The 26,601-nt window shown below is 37.3% G+C and overlaps 1 protein-coding gene across 1 annotated transcript in view; it reads left to right on the plus strand.

Moving 5' to 3' along the window:
* The window catches only part of CACNA1F (calcium voltage-gated channel subunit alpha1 F), a 4,101,209-nt gene that overhangs the window by 3,290,699 nt on the left and 783,909 nt on the right, over positions 1-26,601 (plus strand). Inside the window, 1 exon segment of the mRNA XM_044079296.1 lies at positions 23,859-23,950. Coding sequence (XP_043935231.1) covers positions 23,859-23,950 — 92 coding nt within the window.

Genomic DNA, 26,601 nt, shown 5'->3' on the forward strand with positions numbered 1-26,601 from the left:
GATTCCTGGATTGACCGATTTATAAGGATTGAGACAGGATAGACAATGCTACTGGCTGCTGTTTCTATGTACTTGTTTGGAAGGTCATCAGCTGAAGAAGAACACAGTTTAAGTTTGTTTAGGAGTCGTTTTATATAGGATGTGGCCACAGATTTGAAGGTGAAAGTGGATGTGGTGATATGTGGCTGTTGAGCAGGGTTGGGATTAGATGTTGAGGAATCCTTAGTTAGAGATGCTGTACTATCTATAAAGTAAGAGTCAAACTGTATTGCAATTTTGAGTGGTGAGTTATCAGGGGAGGGATTTGGGTTTAATTTTTGAATGGGTTGTAAGATTTCTTTAATGGTTTGGGTCATGTTTAGCATCATTCTGAAAGTTGTTCCCACCCTCAGGTCACTTTTTAACTGGGATCAATCAGTTTATAGCCAAAACAAAGTAATTAACAAAGAGATGCAAGTAGTATATGTTGCCTGCTATTTCCTGAGACTAAATAACTAGTATATACAGTACAGTCTACTGGTGAAGCCAAAGGAAACAGTGGCCAACTTGGTAAGAGGTCCTTAAGATTGCAAGAGCTAATTAACAGAGAATTGCAGTTACAGAGCAGGCATGTATTTAACTGATTAAAGTTAATACTTAGCAAGGTTCTTCATGATATGTATGCTTACATTAAATAGTGTAGGTGTAGGGTGTTATGGCAGAGCTTCTTCGGTATCAAGGTTAGATGTAGTGACCAAAGGCTCTGATATGAAAGAAAGAAAAAAAACTGTACTAAGCTGTAAAATTATATTGAGGCAATAGAATTAGCACTTATTATACAAAAAGGAGATGGAGGAAGGACCACAGTAACTCAGAGCAAGAGAATACAGGGAAAGTGTAAGAGTAGTGTGATAGTAAGAAAGTGTTTGTATGTAAACTCAAAGTAGTTTTAGCAGGAAGTATCAACTTCATGTGGGTCTTTCCTGATTTTCTGCCACCTCGTTTCTCGTACCCTTTTCCTAATCTTTCTACAACTGCCTTTTTGTTTTTGCTTGTCAAACCTACCACTTCCTTAATTTTCTGAAATGTCTCTCTAACAGTTCCCTTTCCTGTAGCCACATTGTCTGATATTAACATTCAATCACCTACACATAACACAAACTGAGATTTCCTCCTCTCCTTTTCTTCAAACATTGTTAAATCATGTCTGACTTTCAGTGTCAGCTCTTCGAGCACAAGTATGGAAGGGCCTTGTGATGTCGGGCACCGCTGTCTAGTTTCCCTCACTCTGTCTCCTTAGATACCCCTTCATTTATGAGCATTACAGTTTCTGGATTTTGTTATTTGGCCTGTATCCAACATATAAACTTTTCACATCCTGTCTTTGCTGCAGTGTCTTACAAAGGAATTCACACCTCACCTTCTGCAAAGGCCTTCTGCAGGTGCATAAATTACAGCAGTCCCAGCAGTTTTCCTGCCTTCCTTCCATTCATGAAGCAATTTTGCTGTTCTTGTATTATTTTTGGCAATAATTCATCCAGACTTCCTGTCAATATCTTTGCCAAAATCTTGATTTCTGCATTAATCAAAGAGCTGGGCCTTTAATTTCCCACTACTCCCTCTTTAGGTATAATAGTAGCCCTGGCCTTCCTCATACTTTTATACATTTTCCTGAGTCCTGTGTTCTTTTGTATTCCTCCTCTAAGACCTTCCATATTTCCTCCTCTCCCCTCCTCATTTGTAAAACTCTAAGGGGGAATACATCTGGCTCTCCAGCTTTCCTCTCTTTCATCTTGTATATGGCTTCCTTATCTCATCCCTCATCATCTTTGCCTTCAGATTGTCTCTCTGTTCATCCTTCATTATAAATCCGTTTATATTCATTCCCCAGTTTCATTCTGAGTAATATGCCTTGAATATTTTCCTGAGTTGCTTGTCCTCTTTTAAATATTCTCCACCTCCTCTCCTTATCCTCTGTTACCATCTCTCTGCTTGCTTCTTCTCGTATTTTTGGCTAGTTATTTTCCTTGTGCTTTTTCCACTACCCACCATTAGTCTCTCTAGTACCATTGTTGAATTCTGCTCCATAATAATTTTACTCTCTAATTTCACTCCTATTGCTTTTTCTCTGATCTGTAGTGCTACCCTTCTACTTTCATTTCTTCCAGCTTCCTTCTGTACCACAACTAGCTCTCTCAATTGCTCTTCCTTCTTTCCTTCTGCACCCATCAGTTTTCTCCTGATAGAGACTTTGACCCCTTCTCACCAGTTCTTCCATTTTGTTCTTGAAATATTATCCTGTATTGACTCTTTTATAGTTCTTGCAGTATTTATTTGTCCTCTGTCTCCTTCCATTTAAAGCTAGCCCATCTCCTCCCCTTCTCATTGTTTTCTGTCCCAGCACATTTACTTTAAGTCAGACTGCATGATCTGTGCCTCTCCTGTAGTTCTGTCTCTTCCATTATTTCCATTAAATTCTCCTTTCCAAAGAATATGTCTAACTTACTTGTCTGTACCAAAAAGTTTATTTTTAAGATGTATTCTCTTTCATTTGGATACCCATTCCTCCATATGTCCATAGATCCTCCTTCTTTCATTCCTTATACAAGTTCTTGTCTCATCTTTTGTTATGTTCCCTTCTTTCATACAAGATGGTGATACTGTAGTCCACCGTATTAGCCCTATTCCATCTCTTCTGGTCTGTACCTGGTTAGCAAAAAAAGTTATTGTAGAATCCTTCATCCTTGTTTGATGCATATATGTTTCCTATTGTCCATCAGTCACCTTCCACTGTACCCTGCCAGATGATCAATCTACCTATCCCACTTTCTCTCTCTCTCTCTCTCTGTGGTAGTTTGAAACTCTGTGTGAAATACATTTGCTATGTCCCTCCTTCCTCCCCCTGCCTTACTGTTCATTTCTCCCTTGAGTAGTCATAACACAGTATCTTCTCCCCATCTCTGATTCTGAGCCTTGTTTCTTGTAACAGAATAATGTCTGCCAACATCCTCATTAACTTTTTCTGTATCCTCCTTATTCTGATAGGATTTGATGAATCACTGCATTCTACATAATCAACTGTATTTTCCTTGTTGTTTTTGCCAATTCCTCCCTGATTTCCTAGCTGCTGCCATCTGGCATAATCCTTTTTTCGGGATTACCCTCCAAGGTGAACATTGTGTTCTGTGGCAGCTGCCTACGCTTGGACCTGTGCTTCCCATACCTAGCCAATGGATTCCTGCCTTTTCACTCTTGCATGTGCATGAATATCCTTTTAAGACTTCCATTTTGCTCCGTTTCAGTGTCCTTCACACTAATACATTGCATGGCAACTCAGTACATATGTCACAATCTTTTTATGTTACAGCATTACCATGTATTCGCCTCCCCCTCACCAATGTTTCTCCCCAGTCTGGTGCTTCAGCTTCATTTGTGTGTTATTCCATTTTTTCTTTCAGGTTTTACAGCTGTTTATTATGCTACTTATACACCACTCTTCCTTTATTTATTATCCTATATAGTTTTGTATATGTTAGTTGATGTGGCAGTTCTAACCAACTTAAGTTTTCAGTGCTATACTGTGGTGGGTTCTGAAAGGTGTACGTGCTTCTTATTTAGCAACTTTGTTATAGTATTTCCAAACAGCCAAAAATAAAAACTTCCACATAGATGAAGGAACACAAATAGAGTAATTCCAATGTATGACCAAAAACAACAGTTCCACACAATGGAGCTGAATAAAATCCTTTTATTGACTGTGGTAAGCACTTTTACGGACAACAGTCCACTTCATCAGACCATATAACTTAGCTTCTTATACACCTGTTTAAATAGATGATTCAAAAACATGTGACAAATCTAACAACTCATGTCTATTACCTTAAAGGTACCACAAGATTAATAACATTACTTAGAATCAATTGCATCTATCTAAATTATAAAAGTGCCCAAAAATGTATATAAAGTGTATATAAAAAATATATATATGTGTATAAATAAAAATAAATATAATATATATGTATATATAAATACATTAATGCATGTGACAGTATTCAGTGTTTAAAAAGTTATATGTTTTTTATTATTCAAATATTATTATTATGTTTACTGACAACTGTTAACTTGAAACTATTTTATATTACTTAATGTTTAAGTGGTCTGGCTCTAAGAAATGGTTTCAATGAAACCTTAGTATTTAAACCTGGTGTCTTATCTGCCTTTAAATGCAGAAATCCATCTTTGTTCTGCTGCTTCAGTTTGATTTCTTATATTACCTCCCCTCTTACTAGTTCTTACCACTTCCAATACCATAAATTTAAATTTATGCGTCAAATCATTTTTTGCTATGTGCATGGCTAAAGCACTACTTTCTTTCTTATTCTTAATGTCACGTATATGTTCCAAAATCCTATCCTTCAAGGGAGGATTAGTTTTTCCAACATAGTAATAGTAACATTCGGTACAATAAGAAAAATCGACCACATTTCAGTTCAAGTTTTAATTTTTGTGAAGCTGGGAGGTTATGAAGGATGGGAGCATCATAAAGAAGGTGGGGAGGAGATAAGTAGTGGCAAGTATAGCATTAGTTGCATCAGTGAGAAGGTTTTTGGCTGTGTAAAGCATTCCTAGTTTTTGATGAGTTTTTCTTATACAATTTTGTATATGCAGGTCAAATGTAAGATTATCATCCACTATCATGCCTAATAGCTTGCCATGAGAAGTGACTTCAGTGGTTGTATTATCAACAGATAGGGAACTTTAAATTTTGTTTTTTCACGAGAGAGAGTGATTGGGGAAAAAGGAGGAGTTTGATCTTTTTTAGGTTGAGCATGAGTCATGCATTATGAAGCCATGTTTCAGTGGCTGTTAAAGCTTCCTGAGTAATTTTTTAGAGGTGTACCATTTTGTCAGATGTGCAGATGAGAGCGGAATCATCTGTCTATTGTATTAGAGTGGCCTGTTGTGTAGAAGTAGAGAAGGTGTTGTGAAAATGTTAAAGAGGAGTTGACCAAGGATAGAGCCTTGTGCTGCATCGGTGGTGACTGGGAGGTAAGGAGAGAGCATGGAGTACCATTTTTCTGACTGATACCTATTGGAAGTGTAGCTTTTGAACCACAGAAGGATGTGCTGAGAGAGACCTAGTGAGGACATTTAAAGTAGAAGTTTGCTGTGACAAACTATGTCGAAGGCTTTAGACAAGTCTTGAAGTAAGGAAAAGACTAATTTGCCATTATCTCTGGCTTTATTGACAGTATCTATATAGGTTAGAAGGGCAGTGCTAATACTATGGGAAGGACAGAGGCCATGTTGTGTAGGGGTAAGAGTTCTTCCTACAGGAGATAGTCTAGCAATCGTTTTTGAATACATTTTTCAAATCCTTTTGCAAAGAGAGAGAAGATTGCTGTAGGTCTAAAGTTATTAATGTCTGTTGAATTTCCTCCTTTGTGCAGAAGGATAATGTGTGACTTTTTCCAAAGAGAGGAAATGTGGGATTCCTGGATTGACCGATTTATAAGGATTGAGACAGGATAGACAATGCTACTGGCTGCTGTTTCTATGTACTTGTTTGGAAGGTCATCAGCTGAAGAAGAACACAGTTTAAGTTTGTTTAGGAGTCGTTTTATATAGGATGTGGCCACAGATTTGAAGGTGAAAGTGGATGTGGTGATATGTGGCTGTTGAGCAGGGTTGGGATTAGATGTTGAGGAATCCTTAGTTAGAGATGCTGTACTATCTATAAAGTAAGAGTCAAAGTGTATTGCAATTTTGAGTGGTGAGTTATCAGGGGAGGGATTTGGGTTTAATTTTTGAATGGGTTGTAAGATTTCTTTAACGGTTTGGGTCATGTTTAGCATCATTCTGAAAGTTGTTCCCACCCTCAGGTCACTTTTTAACTGGGATCAATCAGTTTATAGCCAAAACAAAGTAATTAACAAAGAGATGCAAGTAGTATATGTTGCCTGCTATTTCCTGAGACTAAATAACTAGTATATACAGTACAGTCTACTGGTGAAGCCAAAGGGAACAGTGGCCAACTTGGTAAGAGGTCCTTAAGATTGCAAGAGCTAATTAACAGAGAATTGCAGTTACAGAGCAGGCATGTATTTAACTGATTAAAGTTAATACTTAGCAAGGTTCTTCATGATATGTATGCTTACATTAAATAGTGTAGGTGTAGGGTGTTATGGCAGAGCTTCTTCGGTATCAAGGTTAGATGTAGTGACCAAAGGCTCTGATATGAAAGAAAGAAAAAAAATGTACTAAGCTGTAAAATTATATTGAGGCAATAGAATTAGCACTTATTATACAAAAAGGAGATGGAGGAAGGACCACAGTAACTCAGAGCAAGAGAATACAGGGAAAGTGCAAGAGTAGTGTGATAGTAAGAAAGTGTTTGTATGTAAACTCAAAGTAGTTTTAGCAGGAAGTATCAACTTCATGTGGGTCTTTCCTGATTTTCTGCCACCTCGTTTCTCGTACCCTTTTCCTAATCTTTCTACAACTGCCTTTTTGTTTTTGCTTGTCAAACCTACCACTTCCTTAATTTTCTGAAATGTCTCTCTAACAGTTCCCTTTGCTGTAGCCACATTGTCTGATATTAACATTCAATCACCTACACATAACACAAACTGAGATTTCCTCCTCTCCTTTTCTTCAAACATTGTTAAATCATGTCTGACTTTCAGTGTCAGCTCTTCAAGCACAAGTATGGAAGGGCCTTGTGATGTCGGGCACCGCTGTCTAGTTTCTCTCACTCTGTCTCCTTAGATACCCCTCCATTTATGAGCATTACAGTTTCTGGGTTTTGTTATTTGGCCTGTATCCAACATATGAACTTTTCACATCCTGTCTTTGCTGCAGTGTCTTACAAAGGAATTCACACCTCACCTTCTGCAGGTGCATAAATTACAGCAGTCCCAGCAGTTTTCCTGCCTTCCTTCCATTCATGAAGCAATTTTGCTGTCCTTGTATTATTTTTGGCAATAATTCATCCAGACTTCCTGTCAATATCTTTGCCAAAATCTTGATTTCTGCATTAATCAAATAGATGGGCCTTTAATTTCCCACTACTCCCTCTTTTGGTATAATAGTAGCCCTGGCCTTCCTCATACTTTTACACATTTTCCTGAGTCCTGTGTTCTTTTGTATTCCTCCTCTAAGACCTTCCATATTTCCTCCTCTCCCCTCCTCATTTGTAAAACTCTAAGGGGGAATACATCTGGCTCTCCAGCTTTCCTCTCTTTCATCTTGTATATGGCATCCTTATCTCATCCCTCATCATCTCTGCCTTCATATTGTCTCTCTGTTCATCCTTCATTATAAATCCATTTATATTCATTCCCCAGTTCCATTCTGAGTAATATGCCTTGAATATTTTCCTGAGCTGCTTGTCCTCTTTTAAATATTCTCCACCTCCTCTCCTTATCCTCTGTTACCATCTCTCTGCTTGCTTCTTCTCATATTTTTTGGCTAGTTATTTTCCTTGTGCTTTTTCCACTACCCACCATTAGTCTCTCTAGTACCATTGTTGAATTCTGCTCCATAATAATTTTACTCTCTAATTTCACTCCTATTGCTTTTTCTCTGATCTGTAGTGCTACCCTTCTACTTTCATTTCTTCCAGCTTCCTTCTGTACCACAACTAGCTCTCTCAATTGCTCTTCCTTCTTTCCTTCTGCACCCATCAGATTTCTCCTGATAGAGACTTTGACCCCTTCTCACCAGTTCTTCCATTTTGTTCTTGAAATATTATCCTGTATTGACTCTTTTATAGTTCTTGCAGTATTTATTTGTCCTCTGTCTCCTTCCATTTAAAGCTAGCCCATCTCCTCCCCTTCTCATTGTTTTCTGTCCCAGCACATTTACTTTAAGTCAGACTGCATGTTCTGTGTCCCTCCTGTAGTTCTGTCTCTTCCATTATTTCCATTAAATTCTCCTTTCCAAAGAATATGTCTAACTTACTTGTCTGTACCAAAAAGTTTATTTTTAAGATGTATTCTCTTTCATTTGGATACCTTTTCCTCCATATGTCCATACACGCTCCTTCTTTCATTCCTTATACAAGTTCTTGTCTCATCTTTTGTTATATTCCCTTCTTTCATACAAGATGGTGATACTGTAGTCCACCGTATTAGCCCTATTCCATCTCTTCTGGTCTGTACCTGGTTAGCAAAAAAAGTTATTGTAGAATCCTTCATCCTTGTTTGATGCATATATGTTTCCTATTGTCCATCAGTCACCTTCCACTGTACCCTGCCAGATGATCAATCTACCTATCCCACTTTTTCTCTCTCTCTCTCTCTCTGTGGTAGTTTGAAACTCTGTGTGAAATACATTTGCTATGTCCCTCCTTCCTCCCCCTGCCTTACTGTTCATTTCTCCCTTGAGTAGTCATAACACAGTATCTTCTCCCCATCTCTGATTCTGAGCCTTGTTTCTTGTAACAGAATAATGTCTGCCAACATCCTCTTTAACTTTTTCTGTATCCTGCTTATTCTGATAGGATTTGATGAATCACTGCATTCTACATAATTAACTGTATTTTCCTTGTTGTTTTTGCTAATTCCTCCCTGATTTCCTAGCTGCTACCATCTGGCATAATCCTTTTTCCGGGATTACCCTCCAAGGTGAACATTGTGTTCTGTGGCAGCTGCCTACGCTTGGGCCTGTGCTTCCCATACCTAGCCAATGGATTCCTGCCTTTTCACTCTTGCATGTGCATGAATATCCTTTTAAGACTTCCATTTTGCTCTGTTCCAGTGTCCTTCACACTAATACAATGCATGGCAACTCAGTACATATGCCACAATCTTTTTATGTTACAGCATTACCATGTATTCGCCTCCCCCTCGCCAATGTTTCTCCCCAGTCTGGTGCTTCAGCTTCATTTGTGTGTTATTCCATTTTTTCTTTCAGGTTTTACAGCTGTTTATTATGCTACTTATACACCACTCTTCCTTTATTTCACATTTCCCTCTGTGCTGTTTACTTTTCCCTTGCCCCCCCCACCCACCCACACACACACACACACACACACACACACACACACACACACATATACACACACACACACACACACATTCCTTTGCATAACCACAGTTTTTACATTGGAAATTATTACTTACTTTTTTTTCCCCAAGTCTTGCTTATTAAATTCATATTTACTACAGTTTATTGTGCATCAGTAAGTAGTTATGAAAAATACATTGCTTACCTTGGAGGCTTGCACCTTTACCCCTCTGGACTGTATTACCCATTATTGCTCTGGGAATTAATTCAGCTCATCCCACTGTTGATAAAGTTTTGATGTTATTTTCCCAGGGATATGTTTTGCTATGCAAGGATCTGCTTCATTTAATACTACCTTTCAGTGTCCATTTTTTCCACACACACACACACTCACACACACACACACACACATATATATATATATATATATATATATATATATATATATATGGATTCCATACATTTGGTTGAATTACAGTCGAAAATGATTCTAGGCATTTCACTTCACCGAAAGCTCACTTGACTGAAAGCTCACTTGGTCGAAGTTCATTTCGTCAAAAATGGAATATAGCCCCTGCCCCAATGCAGTGCAACCCTGGAGTGAGAATATTAAATAAGGGGGGGGGGGGTACGCCCCCCACTTTATGCCAATAGTTTTTACTAAAGATCTATATATCAATGCATTTCTAATGGATATACCTTCTTATAATAGTGAATACATTAAAATTAAGTGGCGGGGCTACATCCCCCCCACCCCCATTATTTAATATTCTCACTTCAGGGTTGCACTGCAGTGGGGCAGGGGCTATATTCCATTTTTGACCAATTGAACTTTCAGTCAAGTGAGCTTTCAGCGAAGTGCAATGCCTGGTATCATTTTCGACTAAGTGTAATTCGACCAAATGTATGGAATCCATATATATATATATATATATATATATATATATATATGGGTCTCCTACGTTAGACCGACAGTACACAACACCAACACCCACAACACTGACACCACAAGAACGAAACCGCAAAAACACGAAAGTTCACATGCCCGAAAACCACAATCCCGACAGTTAACAAAATGTTCGCTGTTCCACACAACACACACACAACACAAGCACACCAACAACCTAAAAACCTACACTACACCTTACACACAACTATCTCTGCACTAACCTTAACTCAAACCCTAACCCTAAAGTCCATCACTATCGCACACTTACCTTTCCCGCACCCTAACTCTAACTCACTTAATCTGCCCCTAACCCTCAAGTCCCTCACTATTGCACACTTACCTTACACACACCCTAACCCTAAATCCCTCACTATCACACACACACATTACACGCACCCTAACCCTAAATCCCTCACTATCGCACATTTACCGAGTCGCTTTACACGTTTTCCATGTCGGTGTTTTCGCTGTTGGGATTACGAGTTGTCGGTTATCTGCTCCATCGGTCTTTTGGCGTCGGTGATGTCATTGGCGATCTTCCGAGCTTTCGATCTAACGTAGGGAGCCTATATATATAGCGTTTTTTATTTCTGTCTCTGGTCACTTTAAATTCTTTTGTAGTCCTGCCTTCCACAACTTCAGCTCTGCCATTCATCATAAGCACTTCTATGTAATTTGTTTCGTTACTGATGTGGCCATCAGGTCACTTCCAGGTCATGTGAACCATCCAATGTATCATTCCTCCCATCTCCTTAAAGATGTCTCTGCCTCTGCTTCTTTATCTGTTTTTGCACCTAAATCTACCTTCTGAGATGCTTTTCGTTCTTCTGTCCCTTTGATGTGCTTCCTCTTCATATTTCCATTCTACCTTCTTTCTCATCTTGTTGTGTTTGTCTTTCTGATTTATTTCCTGCTTTTCTCTTTTACTGACAAGTGATCTTTCTGTACTTACTGGTCATGCTTTCTTCTTTGTGGGGTTTTCAGCACATCATTGTACATCATCCCAGTATCTCTGCATCACTTCTACTGTAGCTAAGGTTGCTGTCCCAGTTCATGTCTGGTAGACAGCACTGATTTGTACTGCCTGGGTTGTTTAGCTGTCTCTGATACCTTTGTGTAAACTTTTGAACATCCTCCATTTTCTGTAGCCTGAACAATTCCCATTCCTGCTGTAGATCTAGAACTGCAGAGTATTTCAACAATGCAGGTGTTACTTTCATCCTTAGTTCTTTTAATGTCTTCAGCATAGCTTTCCTTCGGTTACAGTGTTTCTGAGTAGTTCTCTACCAGCTTTATGGACATCCCTGCAAATGGGATAACTCTTTAAGTCTTTTTGCTTGTCTTATTTCATTTGTCACAGGAAAGGAAAGCCTGGGTCTGCTTTCTACTGCTTTTTGCTTGTCTCACTCTGTGTATCCTCTCTATTACTGCTTCTTCATTTCCTGATATCACACCTATCTTATGCATTAGCTGCATTCCAAATTGCTCCAGTTCACTGCTGCTCTCTTAGTCTCTTTCTTATATTACAGGTATTGTGATGTTATTTCTTCTTGACAGATTTTCGAGATCATCCATCTTTTCAGTCTGTACTTTTTTAGTTTTTAATTCCTGTATTCTGTTGCTCAACTTTAATTACTGTTTTATCTTCCATCTAGATCTTACAACATCCTTGTAGCTTTTTCATTTCTGTCTGTTGCTGTTCTATTGTTTGTTTCAAGGAACTTACATCTTGGCCTACTGTGTCGACATTTTCAAACAAAATGCAGTTGCACTTCCTTATTTGCAGCTTGAAAGGCAGCAATCCATTTCTCCTTTTGTTCCTGCTCACTCTTGTTTCCTTTTGGGTTGCTTTTTCTCCATGGGAATACTATTTTTATTTAAATTTCTGTAGACCTGTCCAGAACTTTCAATTAATGCAGCCATCTTGGCTGGGCTCTCTAGCAACCTCTAGAGACAAACATTCTTGATGACTTTTGTTAAAATATCTAAAGAATTAAAATGAAAACGTATTCATATGTCATAGGCATATAGGCATGTCTAGTAGTAGAGATTCTGTATGGGAAAAGGAAATATAATTTGATGAATATGTTTTTTCCACATAAGAAAGGCTTAGGTAAACCAGATAAAAACTGGGTCTATATTATCGGAATGAAAATTTCAAAACTCCGAATACCATATGGTTGACACCATATGGTCAAAGTGTGAAAATTTCAAATCCGATAAATAAAAAAACTAAAACACAAAAACTGTCACTAACTGTTTTATGCAGGGGGCACCCCCACACCCCCGCTACTTAAATATACCAATTCCAAGATAGCACTCCATTGAAGTAAAGGGAAGAATTCCCTATGGCGATATCCATTCACTCTTACGATATTTGCAAAATTCGTTCATTTGGTGTTGCCCAACTGGTGTTCGTGCAATCCATACTTTGCTGTACTAATATAGATCCATAAAAACTAATGCAATATTTAGATACGTTAATAAATCTTCAAACAAAATTTCAGCATGTGGATTTGATAACTGATGGAGACTTCAACACTTGAACAGGAAAATCTAACACATTTACAGGCTATTTAGAAAGAAAAGTAGAAAGAATCCCAAGATGTGTACCTAAACCAAAAGCAGAAAAATCTATTAAAATTCATAGAGAAGTTCAGCCTGCAAATTCCTAATGGAAAAATAAGGACATACAAAATGGAGGACATACATTCATACTGAGTAAAGGCAAGTTTGTAATAAATTATGTTAGGACAGATCTGAATGAACCAGTTAAATTATTTAAACAAACATAGAAAGATAACAACAATGTGATAAAGAGGAAATAATTTAAAGAGGATATTTTAAAGCTATTGTAATTGGTTATCATTAATAATGATACAGGTACTTATTGGAGATTCATGTCAGTAAGTATAAATACAAAAACATCTGTAGGAGATTGGTATAGAAGTGAGGAAGCATGGATCAGTTATTTTACAAATAAATTTAAGGAAGAGAAAATTAAAATTAAAATTGAGATTATAAAGGAAGAAAAAAATTAAATTTGACAGCAAATTCAGTGAAAAGGAAATCTAAGAAATTATGTTAAGGTTTTAACATTATAAAGTCCCATGTCTGGTTGGAATAACAAATGTGTACTACAAACAAGCAATTGATTAATGGGCCATGAAATTAGAAATGGATTTTAAGAATTATATAGAAAATTGGGATTTGCCAGAATCATGGAAGGGGTGTATAATAGAGGAGTTTGCTTTACAGCTGTTTTTGTACACTTTTTGTAACCTTGGACAACAAGATTTTACTGCGTGCAAGTTTCACCTGTTTTAAGAAGATTCATGGAACTGCATTTCTATAGAGAATGTTGCACTATGACTTTTAATAAATTATATCAAGGTAATCACTGGCCTTTCTTCTTTTGTGGCGGTGAACTGTACAGTTTCCATTTACTGGTGATATTAGTTATTTTTCATAAAAAAGGAGTAAAACAGATATGAATAATAGTCTTGCAACATTATTAGATTTTTCACTAAAATATTTACTATTATTATTAAGCAACAACTGAAATAAAAGAAATGGGTTTCTTAAATACCAGTTTGCATTTGTAAATCAAGGATTGGCCACCCAAGGGTATTATTTACAAAATCATTCAATAGAGAATTTTAGAAAACAGGTATTATCTTACAGCATTTGTAGATTTATAAATCTGGATGTTGCCTTTTACAACATTAATGAAAATATGTTGTTGGGAAAAATGAGAGAGTTTTTTTTCTCCTTAATTTAATATCAATGACTAAGGAGTTATATGATAGAAATGTTGTTTTAGTTAAAACATCTAAAGCATGACAATGTTCTCACTGAACAGAGATTGAAAAAGGAGCAAGGAAAGGATAGTTACTGGCAATGGCTTTGCTTAAAACATATCATGAAAGGTCTGGAAAGATGTTGCAGTGAAAGGGTAACTGTACCAAAAATGAATAGCTCATAGAAGGAGAAAACTACAGCATTGCATTAATATGCTACAAGAAGACTCAGCAGTGATAGAGCTTTTTATTAACAGGAAATTATGTAAATATGTGATCTGTAATGATAAAAATGAAGGTACCATATTCAAGTAAAAGAAAAAGAGATGGAGAGATAGCTTGAATAGTCTAGGAACATTTTTTGCTGAAACTGGAAAATGGAATTTGCAACTCAGTTTTTATGTCATAATATTGAAAGTGAAAGTGAGAGTTACAGTTTGTATAGATTACACAAAAGAATTAGGAGGAAAAGCATTAAACAGTTGCCTTCTCCTGCAAGATGTATAATTCTATAATAATTTGTTCAGAAACATGGACTTCAGTGACCTAGTTTATTGGGAAAATATATAAGATAATAAGACATCTTTTTAATCTGTCACCATTATTTTAAGATTTGTATATTTGAGAGGACTTTGGGATATGTGCAGAAGTAGCAGCGATAGTAGTACTGACAAATTAGGTATGGATTATGAAAGCTTTACTTCAACAACTACGGAGACAAACTTAGACAAAAAGAAATGAGAGACAGATGTTATGTTTAACTGAGCTACAGGATGGTAAAACAAATATTAATAAAATATGGATTGACATACTTGGAAATACATAAATACAGACATTCAAATAAGCAAGTCCTGCATTTCATATTTAAGAAGAATTGCTTGCAAGAAAGCTAATAGAGAACAATGCTAAATATACAAACTTTACTAAAAACAGAAATATGATGAAAATTTACTTAAAATATAAATCCGAATTACTTAAATGCAGCATCTTAAACAAAAGAGGTAAAGAAGACATAATCATTGAATATTTAGTATGTTAGTATTTTAATAAAATAAAACTTGACACACATTTTCTGTCCCTGTGAAATTTGTACAAAAAATATCAGTGAAGCACTAATAAAAATTCCTAGTTTGGATTGTCAGAAAATCTGGGATGGTGAAATGAAAGGTTTATATGAAATTCTTTTTATGTCTAAACATTATAACACCATCCTAGAAATGTCAAAATGGATTATTAAGAATCATAGAAAAGGAAAGCAAGTATCAGTACATGAATTAAAATGTAGTTTGTTCAAGATCTCATATAATAAGCTATAAAAAACAATATGTTGAATTTATGAAATATTTGTTTAATTTCTGTGTTTTGTATATTTTTAAATTTAGAAAATAAAGCAAGCAAAACAAATCAGATGGGCAGTCTACTATTTGTTCTACCAAATGTGATTCCACTAATTGACTGTTCTACCAAATGTATCATACTGATATGGGCAGTGGCATTCACCCCCCAGTCACTTTCCACATGCACAAGTACACAACATGAATGCACACACGCAACAACATGAATGCACACACGCATGCATACACACATACACGGAAGTGTATGTACACTTATTAATATTAGATTACATCAGTCTGGCTTCTGGAAAGCTAGTAGGTCAAAAGCTTGACATTTTAACATATGAAAGTAATAACCTGGACTAAATGGAGTACTTCATTTGCAGCAAACACTAAGTATCCCCCTTTACCTGTATGGCAATGCAACCGTATAATTAGTAAATAAAGTTAACAAAGGCGGGGACACAGCTCCCCTTCTTAAACAATTTGGTGTGAAGGAGGGATACAGCTCCCATGCAAAAGCATGTTATTTAGCTGAAAACTGTTTTTTAAGCTGTTCAAATTTGTAATAATTCCAAAAGAGTAAAAAAACAACCGCAGCACAGCTAGGATGAAGTTGTCACGCCAATACAGAATAAAAACTAGCTGATAACAAACACGGCTAAGTAAGTAAGTCTAATGAAGCATTGAGGACAATGTGAAAGCGCTTACTAAATTATAATGAAAGCTTTTTGGTTTATTTTACTTAGCCATGTGTGTTGTCACCCAGTTTTTATTCTGGTTCAAATTTTTAAGAATGTTGTACCTATCAGTGAGAGTAAAAGAGAAATGTCTGCATTTTGCAAAGAGCTGTTTAAATAAAATAGGTAATGTACTTTTCTTAAGGCAGTTATTCTTAAATGCTTCTCTCAGTTTCATGATGTGTTTTGTTGTTAAAGTTGAATATGTGGAGAAGTAGGTCTCAGTATACTATGCTGTTTATATCATTATTCATTTACCTGCATTCTGTATTTTTTTCAGTTTGATGATATTATACATTAATAGCATTAACATGTATATTGTTAACAAATAAAATGCTTTTGTTGTTCCATGCTGTATTCATTCAAATAAAGATCCTCTCTCTCTCTCACTGTATATATATATATATATATATATATATATATATATATATATATATATATCTACACACACACACACACAAAAATCATTTTGTAACACAAACACACATTATTTATGTGGGTATGTATGTATGGGTTACCTCAGGAGTGTCACGCTGCAGTATTTCATTGTATCCTGTTTGATAATGTGACATTCCTCGATTTCCATTTCCTTAAAACATAGAAAGCAGTACAAAGAAACACTGAAAGATGAGAATCAGACCACTCTTTCCCAGCAAAATCCAAGTTTAAGGTTATTTCATTGATGCGATGGAATAGGAATCAATGCCTGTCTCATTTAAATGGTATTTCACCATCCTGCACATCACATAGTGACAACAAAAAGATTGAGAATAGATAACTGGACAAATTCTAGTTTATTAGTTAGCAAAGTCAACTGGTTAATGGAAGCATTCCAAAACATTATGTTCAAGCAGAGTACTTTGTTTCAAATAATGTAGTTAATATCCCAAGATGAGATACAGTAGTTTTTGCTGACACTTTAGTAATGAAACTGTGTGATATTCTACTGTAAAATTTATAATGGCCGCCGCAGTGGTGCAGCGGTAGTATTGTCGCCTCACATCAAGAGGTTCTCTGGTTCGATTCTCGCCTGTTGTGCAGAGTCTGCATGTCCTCCCTGGTGTGGGTTTCCTCCGGCTACTCCGGTTTCCTCCCACATTACAAAGACATGCATCTGGAGCATTTCTCCCCCGGCCTCCACTGATAATTGGCTTTGTTCCAAGTTGGACTTTCCCCGTAAACAAATGTTAAATAAAATAAATAAAATAAAAATAAATAAATAATGGAAAACAGATAAATTATAGCTGTATAGCTGAAATAGTCTATATTGTTATTATGGACTAATGTAGACATTGTCTGCAAGCACTGAAGATGGAAAAAATGCAGTGCTAGTCATTGATCTGATTTCTGCCAGAAAAGTGTCTGCTTCCCAAGCTCTTATGGTAAATCATCCCTATCTCATATTTCTCAAAGATGGGAACAGACAACTCATACTACACTGACAAGACAAAGGATTTCAGGATCCTTAATCAATTGTTAATTTCCTATGAAGTTAAGAAAAAGTTACAGTCAGTGTCAAAAACGCACCATTTCCAAATGGGTTCATAGGTGTTTACTAGGCTAACGACCACAAGGGCCTTTTTAAGCCTAGCCATGCATCCCAAATCTTTGACAAGTTCTGATACCCTTGACAAGTGTAAGCATGGGCCTGGGAGATGAACCATTTACAGGTTACCTGTTTGCATTAGAGACATAGGTGCCAAACCAGGGAGGAATTTCCATGTCTCATGCAATTCAGTTTCATTATTTATACCATAAAAAGACACTTTCAGGCAAAGCCAGAGCCTACTCTGCTATGGCTCCCTCTACTGCTTTTTGTAAAGGGGCAGATTGTAGAAATGTTATAGGGCCAGTGGCTTGGTCTTCTCATACTTTTACCAAGCATTACAAAATTGATTCATTCTCTAGAGTCAAAACATGGCTTGCCACAACCATCCTTCAAAGGATTATCCTTCTTCTGCCTCCTTTTCTTGAAAAACTCTGGCACTCTCCTAAATAGCTTAGACTTCTATAACAGTGGTCTAATGATGAGCATAGCCGAGCTGTGTAAGTAACCTTACCATAATAATAGATATTTGAATAGATCACTGTTACAGTACAAACACTGACCCTACTCACTGTTGTTGTTTTTGCTATGCTAGGGTGGGGGTCCCCTGTAGAACAAAGTGTATGTATGTACCTTTAAGGAGCATTTCCAGATGTAACCATGTGCATATAAATACTGAGCACGTGCAGGCCGCAGTGTCATTTTGACAGAACTCCCAGAGTATTAATATTTATGAGTGTGGTAGTCAGTCTGTTTATGAATATATTTAATTTTAAGTTACAAAGCCTCATTTCTGATGTGTTTGTGTGTAATAAAGCTGCTTAAACTGAAGCCACGAATGTTCGTCTGTTTTATCCTGACCAGACGAGTGACATGGTGTCAGAACCAGGATTAGAAGAACAACTTCTATGAGCCATGAGGTGCAGAGTTGAAGGTGAAGGCAGATTAAGTAGGTGGAGTGAAACGGAACTCAGACAAACAAGTAAGGGCCAGGAAGAAGCTAAATGTAAAGAAAACTGCACAAATGATTTATTTTATTTGGCAAAGAAAATGAAATGGCACATTTATAAGGCACAAAATGTATTATTAATCAAACGAGTAGCACAAAAATGTATTATTAAAAAAACAAAAGGCACAAACCACATTATTAATTAAACAAAATGTTCAAAACCATGATATTTGATAAAACTAGCAGAACTATTCATATGGGGCTCAGAATTACCTTTGCTTTGCATAACGAGCATGTTTGAAGTAAAATGGGCACAAGAAAAGTATAATGAGCATGATGAGAGATTAAAAGGGCATAATGAGTACAATAAAAGGGCAAATTAAGCTTAAAAAGCAAGGCAACTGAATGTTTTTTAGCAAAAGACCATGTTTGGGCAGAAACCACTATTTTGCATTGACCGAAGGAATTCAAAGCATAATTAGAGCTGTTCAGAGTATCTCAGAGTGTGTAAACTATTTACAGAGCATTTTCAGATATACGCACGTGCACAGAAATACTGAGCACGTGCAGGCAGCGATGCCATTTTGGGAGAACAGCCAGAGTGTTAATACGTATGAGTGTGGTAGTCAGTCTGTTTATAAGTTTATTTAAGTTTAAGTTACAAAGCCTCATTTCTGATGTGTTAGTGTGTAATAAAGCTGCTTGAAGTGAACCCAGGAATGTCCGTCTGTTTTATCCTGACCAAACGAGCGACAATCCCTATCATCTCCTCTTATCCTAGCACATATTTTATTGGCAGGGCTCTAGCATCCCTTGTTCTCTTGCAAGAAAATGATGATTTTTGGTGTCCATACAAGTGTTTTTTACAGGCTCACCCTCAAGTTCTAACCATCATACAGACATATGAAAGGTGTATTAAAGCTTTAGAAGCTGTCCGGACATCTGATCCTTGGGAGGATATATCATATATAGCTTAAGCTACTGCAAAAGTTTAAGGTAGTGCAAAAGTGATCTATTTGAACTACAAATGTTATGGTAAGTTTATTTGCACGACTGTACTGTCCCTTCTAGTCCGGGGCATTTTTTTAAAAAGTCTTTCAAGCAGTCCCAGCAAAAGACAGGCAAACAAACTTAAAAAGCAGTATCAGGGCAATTCAAAAAAAAAAAGAAAGGTTGGATTTCCCAAGTCTAATGGCAGTGCAAAAAGCAGCTTGATTATGCCTCCTTTTACCCCCCCCCCGGCAATCTTTTAAATCTCTTTACCTACCTCAATGGTATCAAGTGACTTCATATGCTTGGGTTCTGGAAGTAATTCAGAGAGGATACAGATGGCAGTGGGAATCTCTTTACCATTCTAAGAAATTCTTCCACATCCAAGATATCAGATCTGCCTGTTGTTGTCTATTCTAGACCTAATGCTGTCTTGGAGAGTTCCAGTGGAATAAATAGGAGAAAGACTTTATTCAGAGATATTTATGGTACCCAAAAAAGAGAGAACCTATTGTCCTATACTGGACCTCTCCTTTCTAAACCTGCACATTTAGATCCCAAAATTCACAATCCATGTCTACAGTCTCTCTTATCTCTTACCCTTCTGTGAGGTCTCTAGTTGCCTTAGACTTAAAAGGTGCCTATCGTTACGTGCAAATTCACTAAAAAACATACTTTTTTTAATACATTGTGTGTCTGGTTAACACTTTTATTTTTTTTCCTTTACCCCTTATGTTCTTATCAGCAAAATGATAGCTCCAGTAGTTGCCTATTGCAAGTTACAGGGCATACACATTTTCCATATTATTTTTGCAGACTCTTCCTAGGTTTTCAAGAATCTTGCTTCTGTCAAAAATCTTCAAAACCTAGGATTTCTACTAAACCTTGAAAAATAATCTGTCAGTCCTTTGCAGAGGATAGTATTTCTAAGCTGTCTCCTAAATACATCCCTCATGATGACCTTAGTTCCTTCATCAGTACAAAGTGGACTGTTTCAAGGAACAATTCCTGATATTTTCTCTCTAAAGTCACACAACAGCAAGGGACTATTACATAATATTAGGATTTATAGCCTCAAACAATTCTAATGATTCCTCAGCATATGAGAAAAATTCAGTGGTTGCTCAAATCAGTCTGGACTCAACACCAAGATCCCCTTTCCTTTCAAACTCCAGTGCTGAAATTAATCAAGTGGCAACTTCACTGGTAGATGACTCAGTTATCCCTTAACTCAGGTGTCCCTCCACCCCCGCCACTGCTCAGTGTATAACTATGGATGCATGGGGGGCTGTTTCCAAAGGAGTAGAAGTACAGAGTCTGTGGAACTAACCAGAGAAAATGAAGCACATAAACACCAAGGAAATGACGACACTGGTAAAAGCGTTCAAAACACTGAACCATCTGTGAGCTCCAGGTCCTCTGTTAGTCATTGTAAATAACACACTTATATAGTACATAAGTGGGGGGAATCAGATCTTACTCCCTTTCCATATTGGAAGTGTTACCTTGGCAACTTGCCTTGCAGCTCAGTAAATTCTTACAAGCTGCTTAGATTTTGTCAGAACAGACGTTTGTGGCAGACAAGCTGAGCAGATTCAGGACAGACCCCCCCCCCCTCCATGGAAGTTATATCCCATGGTCTTCCGGGAAATTATCAAGCTGTGGGAACTCCTCAAGCAGATCTGGCTGTCTCCATTAACATCAGTTAAAGAAACTTAGTTATAAGACTTCTTGCATAATGCCCTGGAGAACAGATGTCTTTTTGTTTCCATGGAATGGAATGTTCCTATATGCCTTTCCACCCTTTCCTGTGATTGCCAGAGTCCATTTAAAGATCCAAAAGGACTTTCAAAAAATAGTACTGGTAACTCCCCTTTGGCCTAGCAACAGTTGTCTTCCCTTCTTTTGAAAATGGCCAACGGCAAGTACCACAAGCTTCCTTACAAGATGCCCTTGCACATGGCATAGGCTCTCTGATCTATCCCAGTCTTCAAATTCTTCATCTCAGAGCCTGGTTGACAGAATTTTTAATACCTTTGAGACCCTTTTTTTTCTAAGGACATGCACTGGGTATTAAAGGAGGCTAAAAACGTGCTACTAGAAAATCTTACTTGGCAAGGTGAACAAGATTTTATATTTTGTGCAATAGAATGAACCGAGATCCTTTTAAAGCTCCTGCATTATTTGTGAGACTTGTTAAATTCTAGCCTTTCTTATTCTTCCATTAAGGTTCACCTTTTGGCCATTTCTGAATGACTGCTCATGGACCCACTCCTTTCTTTATCTGAAATAAATCAGTTTTTGAAATGGGTGTCACATAGTCAGTTACCTAGAAAACAGGTAGCCCTCCTTAGGATCTTGACTTTGTGCTAGAAAAGCTTACACTTCCTCCTTTTGAACTAGCTCACAAGGCTTGCACTTTCTCCTTTTGAACGAGCTCACATGGCTGATACAAAGTTCATAACATGGAAAACAGTATTACTCACTGCTCTGACCTCAGCTAGAAAAATGTCTCAGTTGCAAGTGCTTATTGTAACTCAGCCCTTTCTTACCCTTCATAAGGATTTAATGTTGCCACCTTTTCAAATGCCCAAAGTGGGCCATTTTTTGAACAAACGTCAGATTTTTGCAAGGCAAAACATACCCACGGCCAGTACAAAAGACAGAACTTCCCTTTTTTGCCTAAATAAATGCTTATTCTTGTAGCATTTTAGTTGCTTATTCTGTTTCTTATAATATTTAGGTGTTTTAGAAACAGAATAACTGTTTTATGCAACTATTACATTAAATGTAGGACATATGTGTGTCCTAATATCTCAGGACATTTGCAATTTCTTCAATTTTTATGGAGGACACAACTGCCCAATGAGGGACTGTCCCTCGCAAAGTGGGACAGGTGGTAACCCTGTAAGGTCTGGGTATCCTTGAGAACCTGATAAGAAATTCCCATGCAGGAGTGAATAGGCTGTAGGAATGTAGCTTAGCCCAGGAGCTCTAGGCTGCCTCTTTTGCAGAATGAATAGGCTGATTGACTTCAGGTAGAGGCGCCATCAGGCTCAGCCTGAGGGGTGGATATTAATTCCTAATGATCATAATAGTACCAAAATCTAGAGCATTCTTTCTGTTCATGTCCCCTTTAGAGACAGATGAATGTTTGATTATTTTTTATACTAGTTCTTGGTATCTAAGTACTTCAATTTGTGCCAAAGGTGAGGGTTAGCATAATGATTAAGGTATTTACCTCACAGACACAAGGTTTGATTCTCACCTTTAAGGAAATTGGCTAAGCTTAAAAGGCTTCACAAGTGCAGCTAGCCCAGTATTTACCTATTAACTTATAATCCCTCTTTTATGCCACAAGTGGTTTCAGAGTTCACTTTAAATCACTCTATTCATCTCCCTGTCTTCTTTTCTGAAGCAAAAATATGGGAGAGAAAATGCTGCACTCTCTGTATGCTCACAGACAACTCAGATACAACCATGACAAGACAAAGGCCTTCAGACGTTCTAATCAGCTCATTGCTTAAAAAGAAAGGACAGCTAGTGTCAAAGCAAACTGTTTCTAAGTAGCATTCAGTTTTTTATTACCCTCATGACAAGTTACTTCCAGGCAAAGTAGGTGCCCATTCTGTCAGAATTACTGATACTTGTTTCTTTTTGAAAAGGGTTCTACTCTAGAAACATGCTAGATGCAGAAATCTGGTCATATTTGCACATCTGTACCAAACACTACAAAATTAAAAATCTCTCTAGAGCTAGGGCAGGATTTGCCAGATCTATACCCCAAGGGCTACTTGCAGCAGTGATCAAATGATGAACATAGTACAGATGAGTAAGTAAACAATTTACAATAACAATAGATGTTCGAACAGATCACTGTTGCACTACAAACTTCCTCCCTCATTCCCCCTTGTTGTTTTTTATGCCAAGGTGAGGATCCCTATCTTCCCTTCTCCTACTACATACTTTTGGTTACATGGTTTTAGTCTCCCTTTCTTTGGTGACAAGAAAGCTCAGAATTTTGGCACCTGTGCATTTATTTTTATACCGGTTCACTGTCAAGCTCCAGCAAATATACACGTACCCATATAGCTCAGGCTGCTGCAACAGTGATTTATTCGAACATCTATTGTTATGATAAGTTAGCTTACATAACTATACATTGTAGGGTTTAAGCCCCTCAGCCTTATTTTGCCTACTGTGTGACCTTGAGCAAGTCATATGTGGTCACCTGAACCACATGCTTAGGCACTTCCTACAAACCTGTGAAAGAAATCTAACAGAAAATGGATTTGCGATTTTGAAGGGGAAGAGTTGTGTTTTTGCTGTTTTACATACTGGTATAAATAATTGGAAGTAAAGACTGTACAGTGATAACACTACTGGGAGTTCATGGGTAGACCCACAACAGAAAATTAGAACATTTAGTTCAGACATTTTTTTTTCACTGAAACAGTTGTGTACCAAAAACATAGTTTAAAAGTGTAGACAGATATAAGTGTGCGAAACTGCAGTTGTGTGTCAGTTATCTAAATCTAAAATTTTTTTACTCTGTTTTTCAGACTTTTGGAAAAATAGCAATGCAGGACAATACCCAGATAAATCGAAACAATAATTTTCAGACTTTTCCTCAGGCTGTGTTGTTGCTTTTCAGGTAAGATAAGTGTATAAATAATATCAAGATCCCTGATGATGCTGTGTGTTTCACTTTTGCATACATTTAGTCAGCCTTTGTGTCCTATATAATTTATTGTTATGTTTTGTTTTAGCACACTTAAGCCTGATGGTGATGCTGTTTTCTGGAAAGGAAAACAAATGCATCTTAGTGTTTCTCTCAGTTTTGAAATGCCTTTGTTTCGTCTTACCTGTGATGTCAGTCAAGGCTTTTCTTAAAAAGTATCGGTGTGATTATTTTTGTTGTAAGCTGTTATCCTCCACAGAAATATTTTCTTATTCCTCCCGGATGGCATATGCTTAGCTCCCTTTGAGGATGCTTACTTTTGTTTAGCTGTAATTGAAAAGTGTAAATATTAAAATCAAGCATGACTCAGAGTGAGACCTTACATAATGATATGTATTATCAGTGTCTTCATTTTGCAAGCACCATCATGACAGGATGAGTAAATTACCACCATGAATACTACAATATTTTGTTCTTGCTATTTTGCTTCCTTTTATTGTTTTGTTTTGAACTCAGTGCACTGAACCTTAAAGTGTTTCTCAATTTTCTTCCTTTGTATTGTTTTTGCTCTTGCTTCACTGCCTATTGTACTGAAAATTTATTTTTCCTCTGTGTTGTTGGCCTTCTGTTTAGTAATGCCTTAAGCAGTCACTTGTTTTTATAGAGTTTACTGTTGGGTTTACCATCCATAGAAAATAGCTTGTATGAGAATACTTACGTACTTACTGCTTTTTAATTTCATATATACATATTTTCCCTTTACTGTAGAGAAGATTTTCTCTTTTTCCAGTCATTATCCATTGATGCTGAACACAACAGCTTGCAAGTCTAGTAAAATGAGAATACATGATGGTGTGCATGCTGCACTGAGAATCATACAGGGTCACACTGCCATATGTTTTCTTTACTTCTGATACATGTAGTATTTTATTGTTGTAAGTTTGGCTGAGCAAATAAAAGAAGCTCTTACAGACCTGTTCTCATAGGAAGTAACTACTTATTTTGAAGAGCTTCTGTCGTTCTCTCTCACAAGGTATTATATTTGACATTATACAATGCCTTCCCTAAAACGTGCACGCTGATTGGCCAGCCCAACCAGCGTGCCCATTATAAATCCCTCAATATACTAACGGAAAAAGGTCCGGTCACTCGGACTTTTTCCGTTAGTATAAAACACTGTCTCGCTATGTTAAAAGAGTTTAACATAGCGACGCAGGTTTAAAAAAAGCAACGGAGATCTCCGTTGCTTTTTTTAAAGCTGTCTCGCTATGTTAAACTCCTTTAACATAGTGACACAGTGTGTAAAAAACAACGGAGATCTTGCGATCTCCCTTGCTTTTTTTTTAAAGCTGTCTCGCTATATTAAATGGGTTTGACATAGCGAGACAGCTTTAAAATAAGCAACGGAGATATCCGTTGCTTATTTTAAAGCTGTCTCGCTATGTTAAACCCATTTAACATAGCGAAACAGTAAAAAAAAGCAACGGAGATCTTGCGTTCTCCGTTGCTTTTGCCCACAGCTCTGATGTACTGCGCAGGCGCGCAGTACATCAGAACTGCCGCAGAATACCAGACAGCTGCGGAAGGGCAGTAAAGAGGCATTATACAATGCCATTATTTAAGAAAACTAATTATTTCTTTTCTTAAATAATGTCATTGTATAATAGCAATAACCCACTTCTGGGTGTGGGTAATGCTGGATTTACCCACGGTTGGCTTTGTTTGGTCCCTCGGGCTTCGCCCTCGGGACCAAACCACGCCAACCGTGGGTAAATCCAGCATTACCCACACCCAGGTGTGGGTTATTGCTATAATATTCCAGACAAAGTCCTCGAATCCATCAAAGTTCCTTATCGTGACTAAGCTTGCAGGGCTTTTTGGGACCATCCCCCATCACAACATAATTTCTTGCCTCAAGCATGCAATAGTGGGTCAGGTCTGAATATTTTCAGTACTCTTTTATCACAGATCTCTTAAAACAATGTCTTTTAGATTACTTTATTAGCATTTTGTTTTTTAGAAATTTTAAACAAGTCAGATTTAATTTTTTTACTGATGTATACATTTTGTAAATACTTTTATTTCCTTAAAAAATAAACTACTCCCAACTCCATGGTATAGAAGGATAACAATATATAATTTAGCTGGCCCAAGTTAATTTAGCATCTGTGATTCTGAAAAAGCAGACGGAGAGAGTGGGATTAAGCAACCATTGCTGGATTACCCATCCAGAAGGAGGGAGCAGGTATGACCTACTGTACCACTTACCCCAAAAAGAATGCTGGAGAACTGTCAGCTGTTGGGTTAGATGGTTCATTCTGCACATATGGTAGAGAGGCTGCCCTGAGGCAAGCATAGTTAAGTACTGGAAACTCCTTGGGCTTCCAGGAAGGCTGCAAGTCACTGTGGGGTGGGGTTAGGCTGGATGTGGAAGGGGGGCATTGTGTGATATTTCATGATGGGTCTATCCCCAAGGGAATGAATGGGCCTGGCTTTAGTCCCTAGGATGACCAGATGGACTAACTGGATGCAAGAAGAAGAGTCACTGGATTGAGTATATGAATGCAAAAAAAAAAAAAACTGCAGGAAACTGGAACATTGTGCCTACACCCTACGCAAAGTCT

The sequence above is a fragment of the Protopterus annectens genome, chromosome 8.part0 (genome assembly GCF_019279795.1).
Source record: "Protopterus annectens isolate FY-2018-M chromosome 8.part0, PAN1.0, whole genome shotgun sequence".
NCBI classification, from domain to species: Eukaryota; Metazoa; Chordata; order Ceratodontiformes; family Protopteridae; genus Protopterus; species Protopterus annectens.